The 15,118-nt window shown below is 37.5% G+C and overlaps 2 protein-coding genes across 3 annotated transcripts in view; one reads left to right on the top strand and one right to left on the bottom strand.

Moving 5' to 3' along the window:
• Positions 1–15,118, top strand: part of LOC150110510 (tolloid-like protein 1) — a 152,660-nt gene that overhangs the window by 130,567 nt on the left and 6,975 nt on the right. Inside the window, exons 15-17 of the mRNA XM_090394315.1 lie at positions 1,024–1,149; positions 6,574–6,701; positions 14,251–14,464. Coding sequence (XP_090250441.1) covers positions 1,024–1,149; positions 6,574–6,701; positions 14,251–14,464 — 468 coding nt within the window. The remainder of the gene's footprint in view (positions 1–1,023; positions 1,150–6,573; positions 6,702–14,250; positions 14,465–15,118) is intronic.
• Positions 1–15,118, bottom strand: part of LOC150110511 (arylsulfatase B-like) — a 318,735-nt gene that overhangs the window by 298,599 nt on the left and 5,018 nt on the right. The gene's annotated exons all lie outside the window — the stretch shown is intronic.

The raw sequence follows: 15,118 nt of genomic DNA, 5'->3' as shown, positions 1-15,118 counted from the left end.
GAATGCGTATCCCATTTTCTTGTTGGCATGATAAATTTATTATGATAATTTTTTGGAAAAGTGGTTCAAAATCTCATATGGAAAAATGTGTTCATCTCATAACTATTCTAAGCCGTGTATAATCACTAAAATAATCAAATCATAACAGAAGCGGTATACCTCGTTAATAGCTATCGTTCTCGTTCCAGAATTTTTATTGTCTAGTCATTGATTTCGAATACGCTAAAAATTAAAAATTTTGAATACTCTAAACATAAACTAAATCCGTATAGTATTAATATATAAGTAAGAGTAATACAAAGTAAGTAATAGTAACATAATAGTGAGTAGAACGAGAATTAGAAGACAATGAAATATTTCACAAAAAGAATGAACTCTTTTTGTGAAATATTTCCAATGGTTAATTTGGCGGTGGTTACTTGTATTTTTAACGCTGCTTTAAAAACATCGGAGTCAAGTATCTAATTCATGAAGGAAAGTTCATAGAAACGCACATGAAGGAATGCGCTTTCAAAGGATAGAAGTGGGAATGAGGAGAAGGGAAAAAAGAGTCGAACGACGATGAGGTGGGTAATTATTTCTATGTGCTTGAACAGTAAGGTAACGATACCGCAATACACTAACATGTTTAAAAGAAAGTGTTGAACTTCAGCTGCTAGTTCGCACGAATTTACCTCTGGAAATATCTGTAAAAGAGGTATGCATGTAGCAGAAAAGAAACTCCAGTATAATAAGAGAACTGTAAATTAACGAACGTTTGGATAGCAGATTATTAAGTACTTTTTTTCTCAAGAGATTTTCTATTGACCCACTCTGAAAGTTTACGAGCATGAGTAATTTTGAAACTCAAGTGATTTATACAGTATATCAAGCTTGGCATATCGCATTTAATGTAGCTTTGCATAGCTTCCCTGCTTTGAGATTTTCAATAAAATTCATATATGACAATATATTTGTTCTCGTTTTGTTTTTATATTATTTAAATACAATTACTCGCAACATATGATATTTTCTCTTTCCTAGATAAAGATGAGTGTGCTACAAATAATGGCGGATGTCAACACATATGCAAAAACACCATCGGAAGTTACGCGTGTGCCTGTCATAATGGTTTTGTTTTGCACGAGAATCAACACGACTGTAAAGAAGGTAGCTATCAAGTAATATATATATATATATATAGCAAAAACCATTTACGTTTTAATAATACATATTAAAGCTGAAGAAAATGCTATAAATTATAAGGCACCAAGTATTAAAAATACTCTTAATACAAATATACTAAAGATGAAGTTATTGTTCTCTTCTCGGTTATACGACCAATCAGGGTGCTGTGCGGTTGTGCAGATGTGTGCCGCACAAGGGCGCTTGAAGATGAGGGACGCCATTTCACCACGGGAAATAATAAAAAATATACATATAAATTTTCTTATTCTTGAAGTAGATCGTACTATATAAATTACACCATTATAAATTATAGTTAATGCAATAAAAATGAAATTTAAAATAAGTTAAATTATTATGAATTCTTATTAATCTAACAATATTTTTAACTTAATACATCACCAGTTTAGTGGAAATTATTAGTTTAAGACAGACCGTGAATTCATTCTTACGCTGTGCTTTGCCCTTTGTGGATGTGTGATTGTGACTGAAACAGTGACATTGTTTACAAATTTGGAAGGTAAGAAACTATAACATAATTGATTTTTTTTTTCGACGGTAAGCATTTGGTGAGACTAAAATAAAAAGGGCGATAAAATTTACCAGCCAAAATAAATTTTGATTTTAATTGAACTTCTAGTTTTCACGAAAAACATTTCTAATATTTTTTTAAATAAATTGTAAACTGTCATTTTTGTTGCCACTTAAAAATAATACCAAGGAAATTTATCAGACTCTTTTTGATATTACAGAAGATGAAACCAAAGATATCGATTCTAGAATTCAGGCAGACAACTTAATTTCAAAGATATTTATTCGTTTAAATATATTTGCTCTGTTCATGTTTGGTGCGAAATCTTAAGTCTCGTAAATGTTGCAAGCAAAATAATGCAGAATCCGACATTTAATATAGGAAAAATTACAGAAAATCTTGGTTATGTTATACAAGTATTAAATACTCGCCGAACAGACCAATATTTTGAAAATATTATTAGAACTGCAAAAGAAGTAGCAAAAGATCTTAATATTGATCCTATTTTTCAAGACATTCACAAAATAACAAAAACAAAAATATTTGATTACGAAGCATCAGATGAACGCATGATCCTAAACAAAAATTTATTCTTCACGATTTTAGACACGACAATAACTTCAGTCACGGAAAGATTCATACTCTTAAATCAACATAGCGAGGACTTTAAAGTTATAAGAGACATCAGCAAATTAAAAGATTGGACCGATGAAGATTTAATTTTAATGAAACATTGTAAAGATTTGCACTTAAAACTGAGCGACAATCAAGATTCCGACAATCGCGATATTGATGGTATATGACTTTATTTGAGGCATTATAAACTTTGCAATGTGTTATTAAAAAAGAGTCGGCTCCTCAGGATGTTTTAAATTATATATACGAAAATAAATTAACCAACACGTTTCCGAATACTACATTATCATTTAACATTACCAATATCCATAGCATCAGGGAAAAGAAGTTTTTCAAAACTGAAACTAATAAAAAATTATTTGCGGCCAACAATATCTGGAGAGCGTCTAACGGATTTATCAATTATATCAATTGAAAATAATATTATGGATTCATTACACATTAAAGATATTATTACAATTTTTGTGGCTGCTAAAGCAAGACGGATAACTATCTAAATTCAATAAATCTACATTTATCGTAATTGTTATATAGTTAAAAGCATATCTCCAAATTATCTTTGTTATGTAATAATATTTCTATTTATATTAAAATAAAAGTAATTTTTGTTTATATATATATATATTCTGTTGTATTTATATATTAACGAAATAAATATTTTTGAAAATTTTTATTATTAAAATCCTTATTAATGAATCTTAGTGATTACAATGTTCTACTATTGTTGCATACATAAAAATAAATAAAAGTTATTTTTATGTATGCGTATAATCTGTTTTGTACTTTTAACAAAGTAAAATTTTTCGCAAAAATTTTTCATGAAAACTTATTTTATGAGAGCGCTGAAAAAGTTTTCACAAGGGCGCCTCCTACCCATGGCGCGGCACTGTCTCCAATATAGTGGAAGGTGCCATAGAGAACGTATATAGTTCTCGCGTATACGCTCATGAGGTTTTACTCAGCCGTCAGTAACTTTAAATACATCGGTTATAATTTCTATGCTTGGGGATAAACAGTTGTGCCAGCCTTAACGAAAATGAAAAGGAGATTACATATTTTATCTCATCTATTATAATTGTGTCAAAGATATTTGTAATAATCGTCTTGTTTCCTCAGGTTGGATCAGACATGTATTCCAGGATACTGAAGTATTGCAGAAGAGGCATAGATACTATTCCAGTTGAGCATGTTAGAGATTGCTGACTTGCTGAGGTGGGTGCACAAATATTTTTGTCCTTCACTTGGAGCAGTGGTTCTCAAAATGTGCGTTGCAGCGTCCTGGGGTGCTGCAGCAAAGTCACAAAAAGTTCACATTTTTTGGAATGGACACGATGTTGTTAGGACATAAATTCAGCAGTTTGGACCTAATTACTTAATATAAGAAAAAAATAAATAAAACTGGTAGGTATTTCGTTTGGCCCATGGGCGCTTTGAACCGAATAAGTTTGGAAATTTTGACCTGGGGAATCAACTCTGGTTTTCCACAGTTGATTACGGCAGATTTCAAAATCTGCCGTAATCTGCCGTGAGGGGGGGGGAGGCTTTCTCTGTGCTGTGATAGCCCATCTCGGTGTCGAAAGACGTCAATTGGAATCCAGTTTTGTCTACAGTTTGCTGATTAAAGAGGAGGAGGAATGTTTAACCCATTGTAGGTAGTCTGTTTGTTTGTCGAGAATTCAGCTACAATGATTTCTTTAGTGACTGGTCAAGATATTCTTGGTCAGTTTCAGAAAGTTGATTTGCAGGAATCCCATCATTTCTGGTGCAGAACATGGGGTAAGCATATGAAAGGCACATTGGTTTGGTGTTTCAAGATGAGTCTACAATGCATGGCCTGATACTTCTGCGATCTGCTTAAGCTTACAGGGAGATCGATGATGGGCTTAAGCCGATTCATGTTCCGTTATGTTGATATGAAAATTTATGAATAAGTCCTCTTTGTCCATTTAACGGAGAATCCGGATATTGAATGATTTTGTTCTATTAGAATTAGCTATGCATGATGTTACCGAACATGTTCAAGAACTAGATTATTGCATAAGGCAGACTTCACATTTACAGACAGAATACCTAGCAACATTAAGTATATAATTCGTAGCTGCTACTAAACATACCAACCACTGAATTAGAAACCTTGATGCAGATGTAAATACACGTCACTTACGCAGCGTATATGCAAAATACTTGATCAATTGCGTCACCGCGTGTTCTAGGCAGCTAGACTGCTGACCAAAAACCTGAAGACGAACACTATTTTCTGATGATTACAACCGAAAATTCAAACGAATCAACTTGTGGCAATTTGTATAACTGACGATTTCAAGTAGAAAGTGGATACGCATTTAAATTTTCGAATCGCGCGCGAAGGGATCACGTGGTAGCACTCGACAGGATAAAAGGCAAAGGGCTGAACTAAGCGAATTGTGTTTGAAGGAAGCTTTTTTCGTCAACGAATAAAGCTGCAAACTTGGATGTCTTGTGGTGTCTCAAACACATCATCCAGATGATTTCAAACAAGGAAGAACTGAAAAGCCTGAAGAAGGCAGCAGAATTACTAATATTAGCAGAGAATTTTGAATCTCGCATAGAGTTCTATCCAGGCTTTGGGAAGCGTTTCAAATCAATGGAATGTGTGCTAGACGTTTACCGAGAGGTCACCCTAGCTTTACCACGGACATGAAGACAGATTTTTGGTTATAACAGCAAAACATAATCGATGCACCACGACAGGTCAGCTTACAAGTTGGCTCCATTTAAACAAGGGTACATGGATATCTCGACAAGCTGTGGCAAGACATCTGCGACAAGTAGACCTATAGGTCCGAAGGCCTGTAGTCTGCGTGCCTTTATTCACAGCTCATCGTAGAGCATGTTTTCAGTTGTAGTGGTGTTGTATCCATAAAAATTGGACAAGACACCAATGGGCTAGTGTACTCTTTACAGATGAGAGTCGTTTTAGTTTTTCCTCCGATTCTAGACGACATCAGATCTGGCGTGAAAGTGATACTGCTTATCATGGCGAGAATGTTCTTGAAAAGTATAGATACGGCTGTGCTGGGGCCATGGTGTGAAGAAGCATTATGCTTAATGCACGCACCAAGCTGCCAGTGCTGAAAAAAGGAACTATGAGGTGAACGATATTGCAACGAAGTTCATCAATGTCATGTTCGAGTATTTCGTGGGGCTCTAGGCGAAGAATTCAGTTTTTATCGATGACAATGCCACACTACATCGTACACGAGCAGTGGAGATAGTTCTGAAGAGCTAGGATATTAATCGAATCGAGTGGCCAGCCGCTTCCCAGATCTCAACCCCCCATAGAAAATGTTTGGTACACAATAGGGAGACTCATTGCTGCTCGAAATTTTACTGTAGTCATGAAAGTTTTTCATATACAGGTAAAAATGTAGTTTGTCCTTAGCTTTTGAGGTTGAATCACAATGGGAAAAACAAAGCATCTTTCGGACTTCGATAAAGTGCTTGTTGTGGGTGCCTGTTTGGCTGGAGCCACGATTTTGAAAACAGCAAAGCTGACTAGTTTCTCAAAAAGTGAGATGTCTGTGGTGATTAATCAGTGGAAAAATAACCCCACATTACTTACTTCTCTGAGAAGCGTAACTCTGGTCCTAAGACGGTTTATCAAAAACTAGATCGTCGTCTGAGAAGGCGTATGCGGACAAACAGAACTCCCTGTGTACAGCAATTGACGGGAACATTTAATGAAGGCTGTTCCAGACCCATATCTCACCGACCAATGAGCAGGAAATTGAAGAAAATTGGTACTGGTCTTCGAAATAAAAATATTTATCTTTGAAATAATGATCGATTCTTGATATTCTCTCATTTTAATATAGCATACTTCTTTTTTTATCTTTCCTTTTATTATGCTTATTACATTTCATATTTATAAGCTGCTAGCCATTTAAGGAAATACTGTAGAATAAATAAATGTTCACTGTGATAACCATAGATCTCACAATCAGTGATCTGTAAATGCATAATTGTATGCAATTAAACTCGCAAATAGCTAAAGAGAGCAATGTCGTATATAAGACTATATATCAAAACGCGCCTAAAACAAACTACACAAACTGAGAAACCATATAAAATATTCTTCCAACGTCTTGCAATCTATTAAAAAAATTAAAATCAAATATTATGATTTATGTATGCAATAAGATTATCATTTACTCTTGATTATTCCAAATGGTGTATAAAGTAACAGGCATACAATTTTTCAGGAAGTTGCACCCACCAAATTAACACACCTCTTGGAGAAATCAGCAGCCCTAATTATCCCGATTACTATCCTAGTAGAAAGGACTGTGCTTGGCTTTTCATCACAACTCCTGGACATAGAATAAAACTGGTAAGAATTTCCATTTTAAACAATTCGACTTAGCGTCAAGAATTTGCAATGAGCTAGTTTAATTTCTAACGTCTAGTCGAGAATACAGCATATATGATTTTATTTATAAAGTATGACTTTTCTCTTCCGTAAAGCTAAATGATAAGTTTTGTCTTGATTATGTTATTAGCTATTTAACAAAAATCAGCTAATTCAACTTGAGCACTGAAGGTTATAAAAAGATAGCTTATGTACTCACTTGCCGGAAAGTTATTTTGTATATGTGAAGCACCGGAGAACTTGAATCATGAAATGAAACATATATGCTGTCGGGGTTTGGGGATGTATGGTGTGGGGATATTATTAATCAGTATGTAGGCTGAATGGACAGCGTATTCACTCACAAACCAACAGGCAGATGGATCGAATTCATAGTGTTTGTGGAAGATTTCTGTTGCCCAGTATAAGACCGCGATCTGATTACTGGAGTCAATGAAGCTCGAAAAAGTAATATTTGGGTTTGAGAACAGATTTCAGCCATAAAAATGCATTACGTAACTACAGATACCGACCACTGAACTAGAAACCTTCAAGCAGATATACATAAACGTCACTTACGCAGCGTATATGAAAAATACTTGATCACGTGCGTCACCACGTGTCCTTTCATTAATCAGTTCCAAAATTAAAAAAATATTCATATAAAAATGATTAATACAAAATACATATACCTTCGCATACCTTATATATGTATACCTTTTTATATTTTTATTATTTAAATGTAATATACATAAAATAATCGAATTTATTAATTACTGTACATTACAATTACATATTACAGAAATGTATTGGGTAGGACGACTTTCGTTGTCACTAACGGAATCATGCTATCTGTTGACTCTTTTTCTTTTTGTGCGACTTTAACAAGGAACCTATTCAATGACACTTGCTTTTGCCTCCTTTTGAGGATTTCACGGAAATATGACATTGCATTGTCGTGAAACAGATTCATCGCTCGCACTGCTACAGCCTTTCTCGGGTGGTGCTTTTCTACAAAATTTTGCACTGTTTCCCACTTACACACCTCCATAATCTCATTTGAAGAGAGGGATGTCTCCGTCTTTTTCTCCTCCTCCTCAGGCGAGATCTCCTCCATAACTTCTTGATGTTGCTCGCGATGCAGATCCATGAGTTCGTCGGTGGTAAACTCCTGGCCATGTTCCTCCACAAGCTCTTGAATGTCGTCCTCATTCACCTCTAGTGCCATGGTCTTCCCCAAGGACATAATTTCATCTACAACTGGCAGCTCCTTTTCATGAGCAAACCCCTCGACGCAATCAGACCAGTTTTCTCCAAGCAGAATTAAGGGTTCTCTTGGTGACCCCATCCCAGGCTTTATCGATGATCTTGACGCAGTTTACGATGTGGAAATGATTTTTCCAAAACTCTCGGAGGGTAAGGTTAGTTCCTTCGGTCACCTCGAAGCATCGCTGAAATAGTGCCTTGGTGTGAAGCTTTTTAAAGTTCGAAATAATCCATGGGCTGAAGTAATGGATTAGTGTTGGGAGGAAGGAACTTGACTTTAATGAACTCGAATTCTTCCACTAAGTCGTCCTGAAGGCCTGGAGGATGAGCAGGAGCATTATCCACATCCAGCAAGACTTTGAATGGCAATTTTGTTTCTAAAAGGTATTTCTTCAATGTAGGACCGAAGATCTCGTTAATCCACTCAATGAACAAGATACGAGTGACCCAAGCCTTGCTGTTGGACCTCCACATAACGTTTAACTGGCTCTTCTGCATCTTGCATTTCTTGAAGGCGCGTGGGTTCTCAGAATGATACACGAGCAGGGAGCTTGACTTTGAAATCATCGCTTGCATTAGCACACAGCAAGAGGATGAGACAATCTTTCACGGGCTTGTGACCGAGCATTGCATTCTCTTCTCTGTAATGTAGATCCTCTTTGGCATCTTTTTCCAAAAAAGCCCCGTCTCATCGCAATTAAAAACTTGCTGCGGCAGGTAACACTCGGAAACCATGAGCTTCTGGAACCCGACAACGAACGCCTCAGCTGCCTTTGCGTCCGAATTCGCAGCCTCTCCGTGCCTCACAACACTATGGATGCCACTTCTCACAGATCACGTTCTCGGTCACACTATCACCTGCTAATTGCTTCTCGTTTATCCACACCAAAAGCAACTTTTCCACATCTTCCAGAATACGTGGCCGCTGCTTTGATACTCTCGTGACTCCTTTTGCTACATCTAGCCCCCTCAGTTCTACTTTCTTCTTTAATACTGTGCAAATCGTTGACGTAGACTTCTTATAAAATCTTGCGATTGCGGCCACTTGCATAGCTTGTTCGTGCTTCCCGATGATTTCCTTCTTAGCTTCCACCGTAATCATCTCCTTCTTTTTACCACCTTCCTTTTCAACATTTTTCTTCATTGGGGCCATTGTCGTAGTACAGTTAATAAAGAACAGTCACTACATATGGACACAAAATAAAAAATTGCTATACGCACACACACGTGGTCACAACAGCACGAATGTTGATGAGACCGAGCATGCGAGACGATTACCCACAATCCCGAGCGGCTTGTGATCACGTGATGCTTTGCAGACAAAGCGTATAGGTAATACTCATATTGCAAGACCTCGCTCGTTTATCAAGTTAAAATTTATTAAAAATTTTTGCTCGTCTTACAAAACACTCGCAGACCAAGTTATTCGCAATCCAAGATACCACTGTATAAGAATGCTGTTGGTCAATAATCGTTAATAGTATTGGTCACAATGGGAAAAACATTCGGACTTCGATAAAGGGGGGCTTATTGTGGATGAGCGTCTAGCTGGAGCCACAATTCTGAAAACAGCACAGCCTGACTGGTTTCTCAAAAGCTGAGATATCTCGGGTCTTTAATCAGCGGAAAAATAATCCATATAACTTGTCTAAGAGATGTAACTGTGGCCCTAAGGCAGGATCGAAATCGCCTTCGTCTGAGAAGGCTTGTACAGACAAGTAGCACTCCATGTGTGCAGCAGTTGACTGAAGCATTTAATGAAGGCTGTTCCCGGCCCATATCTCACCGAACTATGCGCAGGGAATTGAAGTGGAACGGTATTGGCAGTCGTATGCCTATACGTAAAATAAAATCTTCGCGGACCTGGTAGGCCGAGTAGTTAGCGTATCCGCTCTCCAGCCATAAGGCTACGAGTTCGAATCCTGCCGTGGGCACGGATGTTTGTGATTGTCTGTGGTGGTGGCGGTAGATGGCGTCGGTGTAGTGAATGTTAGTAGTAGTTGGTGGAATGAGTGGCGGAGACAGAGAGTGGTAGAGTAGGTGCCCTCCCTCGATGAGTCTTTGGACTCCCTGGAGGTGTCACGTAATAATAAGAATTCGGTGTCCTGTATGTGTAATTTACTAGAGATTTATTATAGATTTTCATCCTGGAGTGTTGAGTACAGATTTAAAAATATATATATAAAAAAAAAAAAACAGTTGGTTATTAACCGACTGGTTTTTTATAAACCTGTTTTTAAATCTTTCATTTTTTAAAAAAAAATCTATCAAATTTTAACTTGAAAAACGAGCGAGGTCTTGCAATACGATAGAAAAAAGTAACTCTATTAGAGTTACTTTTTTCTATCAGTAAGTTATAAAAATGTACACGGAAAAATACCTTAGTTGGCCGATTCAGTACAGTTAAAAAACATTCAAATTAAAATATATATATATATTTCTCAGTGCACTATTTTGTTAAGTAGTGAACAGAAATAATAATGTTAACACAAACATGGCAATAACCATGTGATTATTATTATTATTATTATTATTCAGGATCTACACGGAGTCATGAGATTCACTGAAAGATGCACTCCCTTATATTTATATGTTCTCCATAAATAATGGATCAACATAGAGATTCTTAGTATTTCAATAAAATAAACCGCCATACTTTTTTTTTTATGTAACTCCCGCCCGAGAACGGTTTTAAACCTATAGGACATTACTAGGGTTGGTGGGCTAAGAGAGAAAAAGAAAGAGCTGTGTCATCGTGGGCTGCCGCATTTGTGGCATGTCATACGTGCTATTGCCGCTCAACTAGAGCTTCCAAAATCAACGGTTTGCGATGTGATCAACAAATGGAGACGTTCTGGCATCACTAGTCCTGGAAAACACCCAGGGCGGCCGCCGAAAATGACTGACAGGGAAGAGGTGTTTAAACGTGTTGGCACGCAAAAAACGGTTACAATCGGCGCAGACTATCAGTAATGAGTTCCAGAGCGTAACACCAAGGGGAGGATTAATACTGTACGAAAAGAACTCCATTCCACTCAAGACGAACATCACAACAACGAACAGGGCGGCTCGTCTGGCCTAGTGCAAAGAGCGTGTGAACTGGTCGATTGACGAGTGGAAAACGGTACTCTGGAGAGATGAATCAAAGTTCACCTGTTTCCAGTCTGATGGCAGAGTGCGAGTGTGGAGACAGTCTGGTGGACGCTTGTTACCACAGTGTGTTGTACCACAGTAAAGTTTGGTGGTGGTAGAGGAGTAATAGTGTGGGGTGCATTCAAATGGTTTGGAGTGGGACCACTGGTCGTTTTCCATGGTTCCATGAAAGCAACTGAGTATTTTGATATTCTGCCTGAGCAGGTGCTGTCTACACTGTGGAGTTTTTATGGAAAGGATCCGTGTTACTATCAAGACGACAATGCCCCATGCCACAAAGCTGCAGCTGTTATGGAATGGTATGAGGAGATGGGTGTTAAACGACTGCCATGGCCTCTGCAGAGTCTTGACCTCCACCCCACTGAACATCTGTGAGACGAATTGGAGAGGCGATTGAGGTCCAAAGCAGCATGTCCTCATCTGTCACTGAACTCAGTCCTGCTTTGATGGAGAAATGGGAACAAATTCCACCTGATGTCTGCCACACATTGGTGGAAAGCTTCCCTCAAAAGGTGTAGAAGGTGATCATAGCTAAAGGTGGACATACCCGATATTAGGGTTTGCTTGCTGGTATCAATTGTAAATTGCGAAATTGTCCGGACAATTATTGCTAGATAGTGTATATGAGAGCTGAGAGATTGGATATGTTGTTGATTACAGTTCTGCATTCCACGCATTGTCAGTAGTAATAATCCAAATTCCGCCTTTTTGAGCAGACGTACATCTAGCTAACTACTTGATCTTTTGCTGCGTGCTAGAAAGAGTGGAAAACTTTCTGAAAGGATTCATGCAGGATTATCGATCAGAAACTGAAGATGCCTTTAAAAGCGATAGCAGTTGAGACCGAATACTACAGTGTTTAATCAAAAAGCTCTTGTAATATTCCTTACGTTCTAGAGACGGAATTAGAATCAGGTCGTTCTTGCCAAAGAACAAATGTAGGGTCGCCCTTACAACTCTGCTACTGATGAACTCCTTACAGTAAGACTTATTGAAAGTACAGCGATATTAATTAAACGATATTGATTATATTGATAAGGTTAGCGTAATCTGATCAAGGTGAAGAATGCAGTACCAGCCCATTTCATTGATACAATCTGTGATTCTGCTGTATTTTCTGAACTTAACAACCATTCCTGTTTCACAAGAAATCATGTAGGAAAAAATTAAAATTTTTGAACTTAGCATGCTTAAATAACTAACTCCGTTCCTGTATTCGCATGATTATTCTGAGCTGAAGTTCTTTTAAAGGAATTCGTTATCTTCCTTTCATATGGAGTACGACTGCGTTCCCAACGCTATCTGAGTTTAAATTATGGAAGAACCATTTTTCTTCCAGCAAAGTTACCAACACACACACAAAGTACGTGTATAAAAGTAACAAATGCATACATTGAGTACTTCAGAGAAAATCTTAAAAGCAATTGTGTTATATTAAGGAAGTTCGTGGTGAAGCTGAAGCTCAAAAAGACATGACACATTGATCTAGCAACGTATGACCTTTTATGCAATATACATTGCTCGACAAAGTTAACAGAACAAAATGTTTTTCATAAATATTTAATTTTCACAGTGTCTCCGAAAGCTATTATTCGACACAATAAGCATTCTGGCTTGTATCCAATTGACATTGATCAATCGACGGGTCCGCACAGAATGCAAATTACTTATGCCTATGAAAACCAGTTGTGACCTCATCACTCCATTCCCGTTTTTTGGTTATTCGGTGGTTTAGCTACATCTCTAACAGCTTCAGCGTGGCACGTCATCATCGTTTAGATGATTCTTTGAGATGGCAGCCGTTGAAGCCGTGCAGTCGCAGGCGAAATTGACACGTTGGTTGACACGATGTCAGAAATTGTCATCTCGGCACTATGGACGCAGGTACAATAAGATCTGGCCGAGGTCACCCGAGGGATACGTCAACAAGAACAAACGGCCATCTGCCTGTGAACAGCAAGATGGAATCCTATGATGTCATGTTATCAACTGCCTCTTAAAGCTGCTGCAGCCAGAGATGAAAATATATCCAACTAGACTGTTTTATGAAAGCTCAGTTCAAGTGGACTCAATGCAGGAAAGTCAGTGGTTTGAATTCCATTAACCACAAACGACCGGAGAACTCGTCGACATTGGTGCCATGAAGATGTGAATTGGAGCCAGACAAATCGGTTAGGATGCAGTTCTGTTGTCTGATGAGTCCCATTTTATAAACGATTTCTAGATGTTGTTTAATCTGGAGAGAACAAGGAATTCGGTACTATCACTCTAACATCAGAAAAAGGAACACATGGTGGAGGCAGTGTTCTCATGTTGGGCAGAATGATGATAAAAGACTGCACCCCTTCATGTTTTTGATAAGACATCATAATGGCGCAGAGGTACCCATATCGAACCTACGTGCGAGCTTAAAGGAGTGCTCTTGGCCAAGATAGATTTTCTTTTCATGCATGATAATGCCACTACCCAAAGAACTCAGTGGTGGAGTAGCTGGAAACCAAAGAAATGCAACGACTCCGGTGGCGAGCAAGATCACCAGACATAAATCCGTTCGAATATGTATGGAAGGTCGCATTGGACATCGCATTGCAGGTCCACGGGCTCCGCTTTGGTCACTTGATGAGCTAATGTCTGTGTTCTGGTGGAAGAACGGGATTTGTTTACATAGAATCTTATAGACAAGCTTATAGCGAACATGATCCATCCCTATCTGGGTTGTTTAACCGTTAGAGAGGATTATACAACGTGCTGATTTATGAGATCATATTTTCGAACATACTGTGTCGACTTCTGTAATGTCATATGTTTGGTAATTAGTATATACCCCTATTTAATGTCTTTTATACATGCCCCAAGTTTCTTCCTTTCTCCTCATTTTATTGTTATACTGTGGTACACCACCATACCAAATTTTGTGCTGCTTCATCTTTTTTTTTTTCTTTTTCGAGCAATATATTTAAAGATCACACGTTCGGTACTTCTTTATCAACCTGGATGACCTGAAAAATCGTTGTCACAATATTCAATAAGTTGGCTAACTTGAAGAAAAAGTGTTTTAGGTTCACTGAAATTTTTGTGACATTTTTGATTTTAAGTTTATTGTCGTTTACAGGTATTCAACGAATTTGAAATGGAACCTCATCAAGAATGCGCTTACGATCATATTGCCATATATGATGGCGATAGCACCGATGCCCCCACACTAGGAAGGTTCTGCGGAAGCAAAGTGCCCCACCCTATTTTAGCATCTAGTAATAAAATGTATATGGTGTTCAAATCTGACGCTTCAGTACAAAGAAAAGGATTTCAGGCGACTCACACAACAGGTAATCACCTTTTGAACTATCCTTCGATTAATTTCTGAACAATTTTCGCTGATTTGCTGGTATAATAATTAATAGAGTTTTTGTATGTATCTTCATTTTGTAAATTCTTATATATTTCTGAATTCTTATTTTAGCAGCGCACAATGATGTCATTGAATTGCAATACTTATGAGTTTATGATTTAAAAGTTAATTTTAACGGATTATGAATTTCTTTGCAGCTTTAAGACAAAAATAAAGAAAACTGGAAACATATTTCAGCACTGCAGAATGACTTCTCAGACTGCAATTCGCAAATTATAAATAATGAAGTAGAAACATAAACGTTGGAGATTATCTAGCGGTTGTATACTGTATCAAACTATTACCACAGTCGTGTTAATTTGTTACAAAGAAAACCACATTAACAAACACAGCTTCATATCTTCTTGAGCTACACACCATTCTCGGGCTATGTGAACGCTCGTATTTTAGTACATAGATATCAGATATTCTTATCGCAATCACCGGAACTAGAAGCCAGCACCAAGAAAATCTGAACGTATAACCAGTATAATGACCTGCTCATACTTAGAGAGAAATTCCAGTAAATAGCTCTCAAGATGACAATGTTCAAAACCAAGCCGATGAATATTATATTAAAATCCTATCGAGA

The sequence above is a fragment of the Typopeltis vanoorti genome, chromosome 1 (assembly GCF_054136105.1).
Source record: "Typopeltis vanoorti isolate ZY-2024b chromosome 1, IOZ_Tvanoo_1.0, whole genome shotgun sequence".
NCBI lineage: Eukaryota > Metazoa > Arthropoda > Arachnida > Uropygi > Thelyphonidae > Typopeltis > Typopeltis vanoorti.
This window is presented reverse-complemented; position numbering and strand designations above follow the sequence as displayed.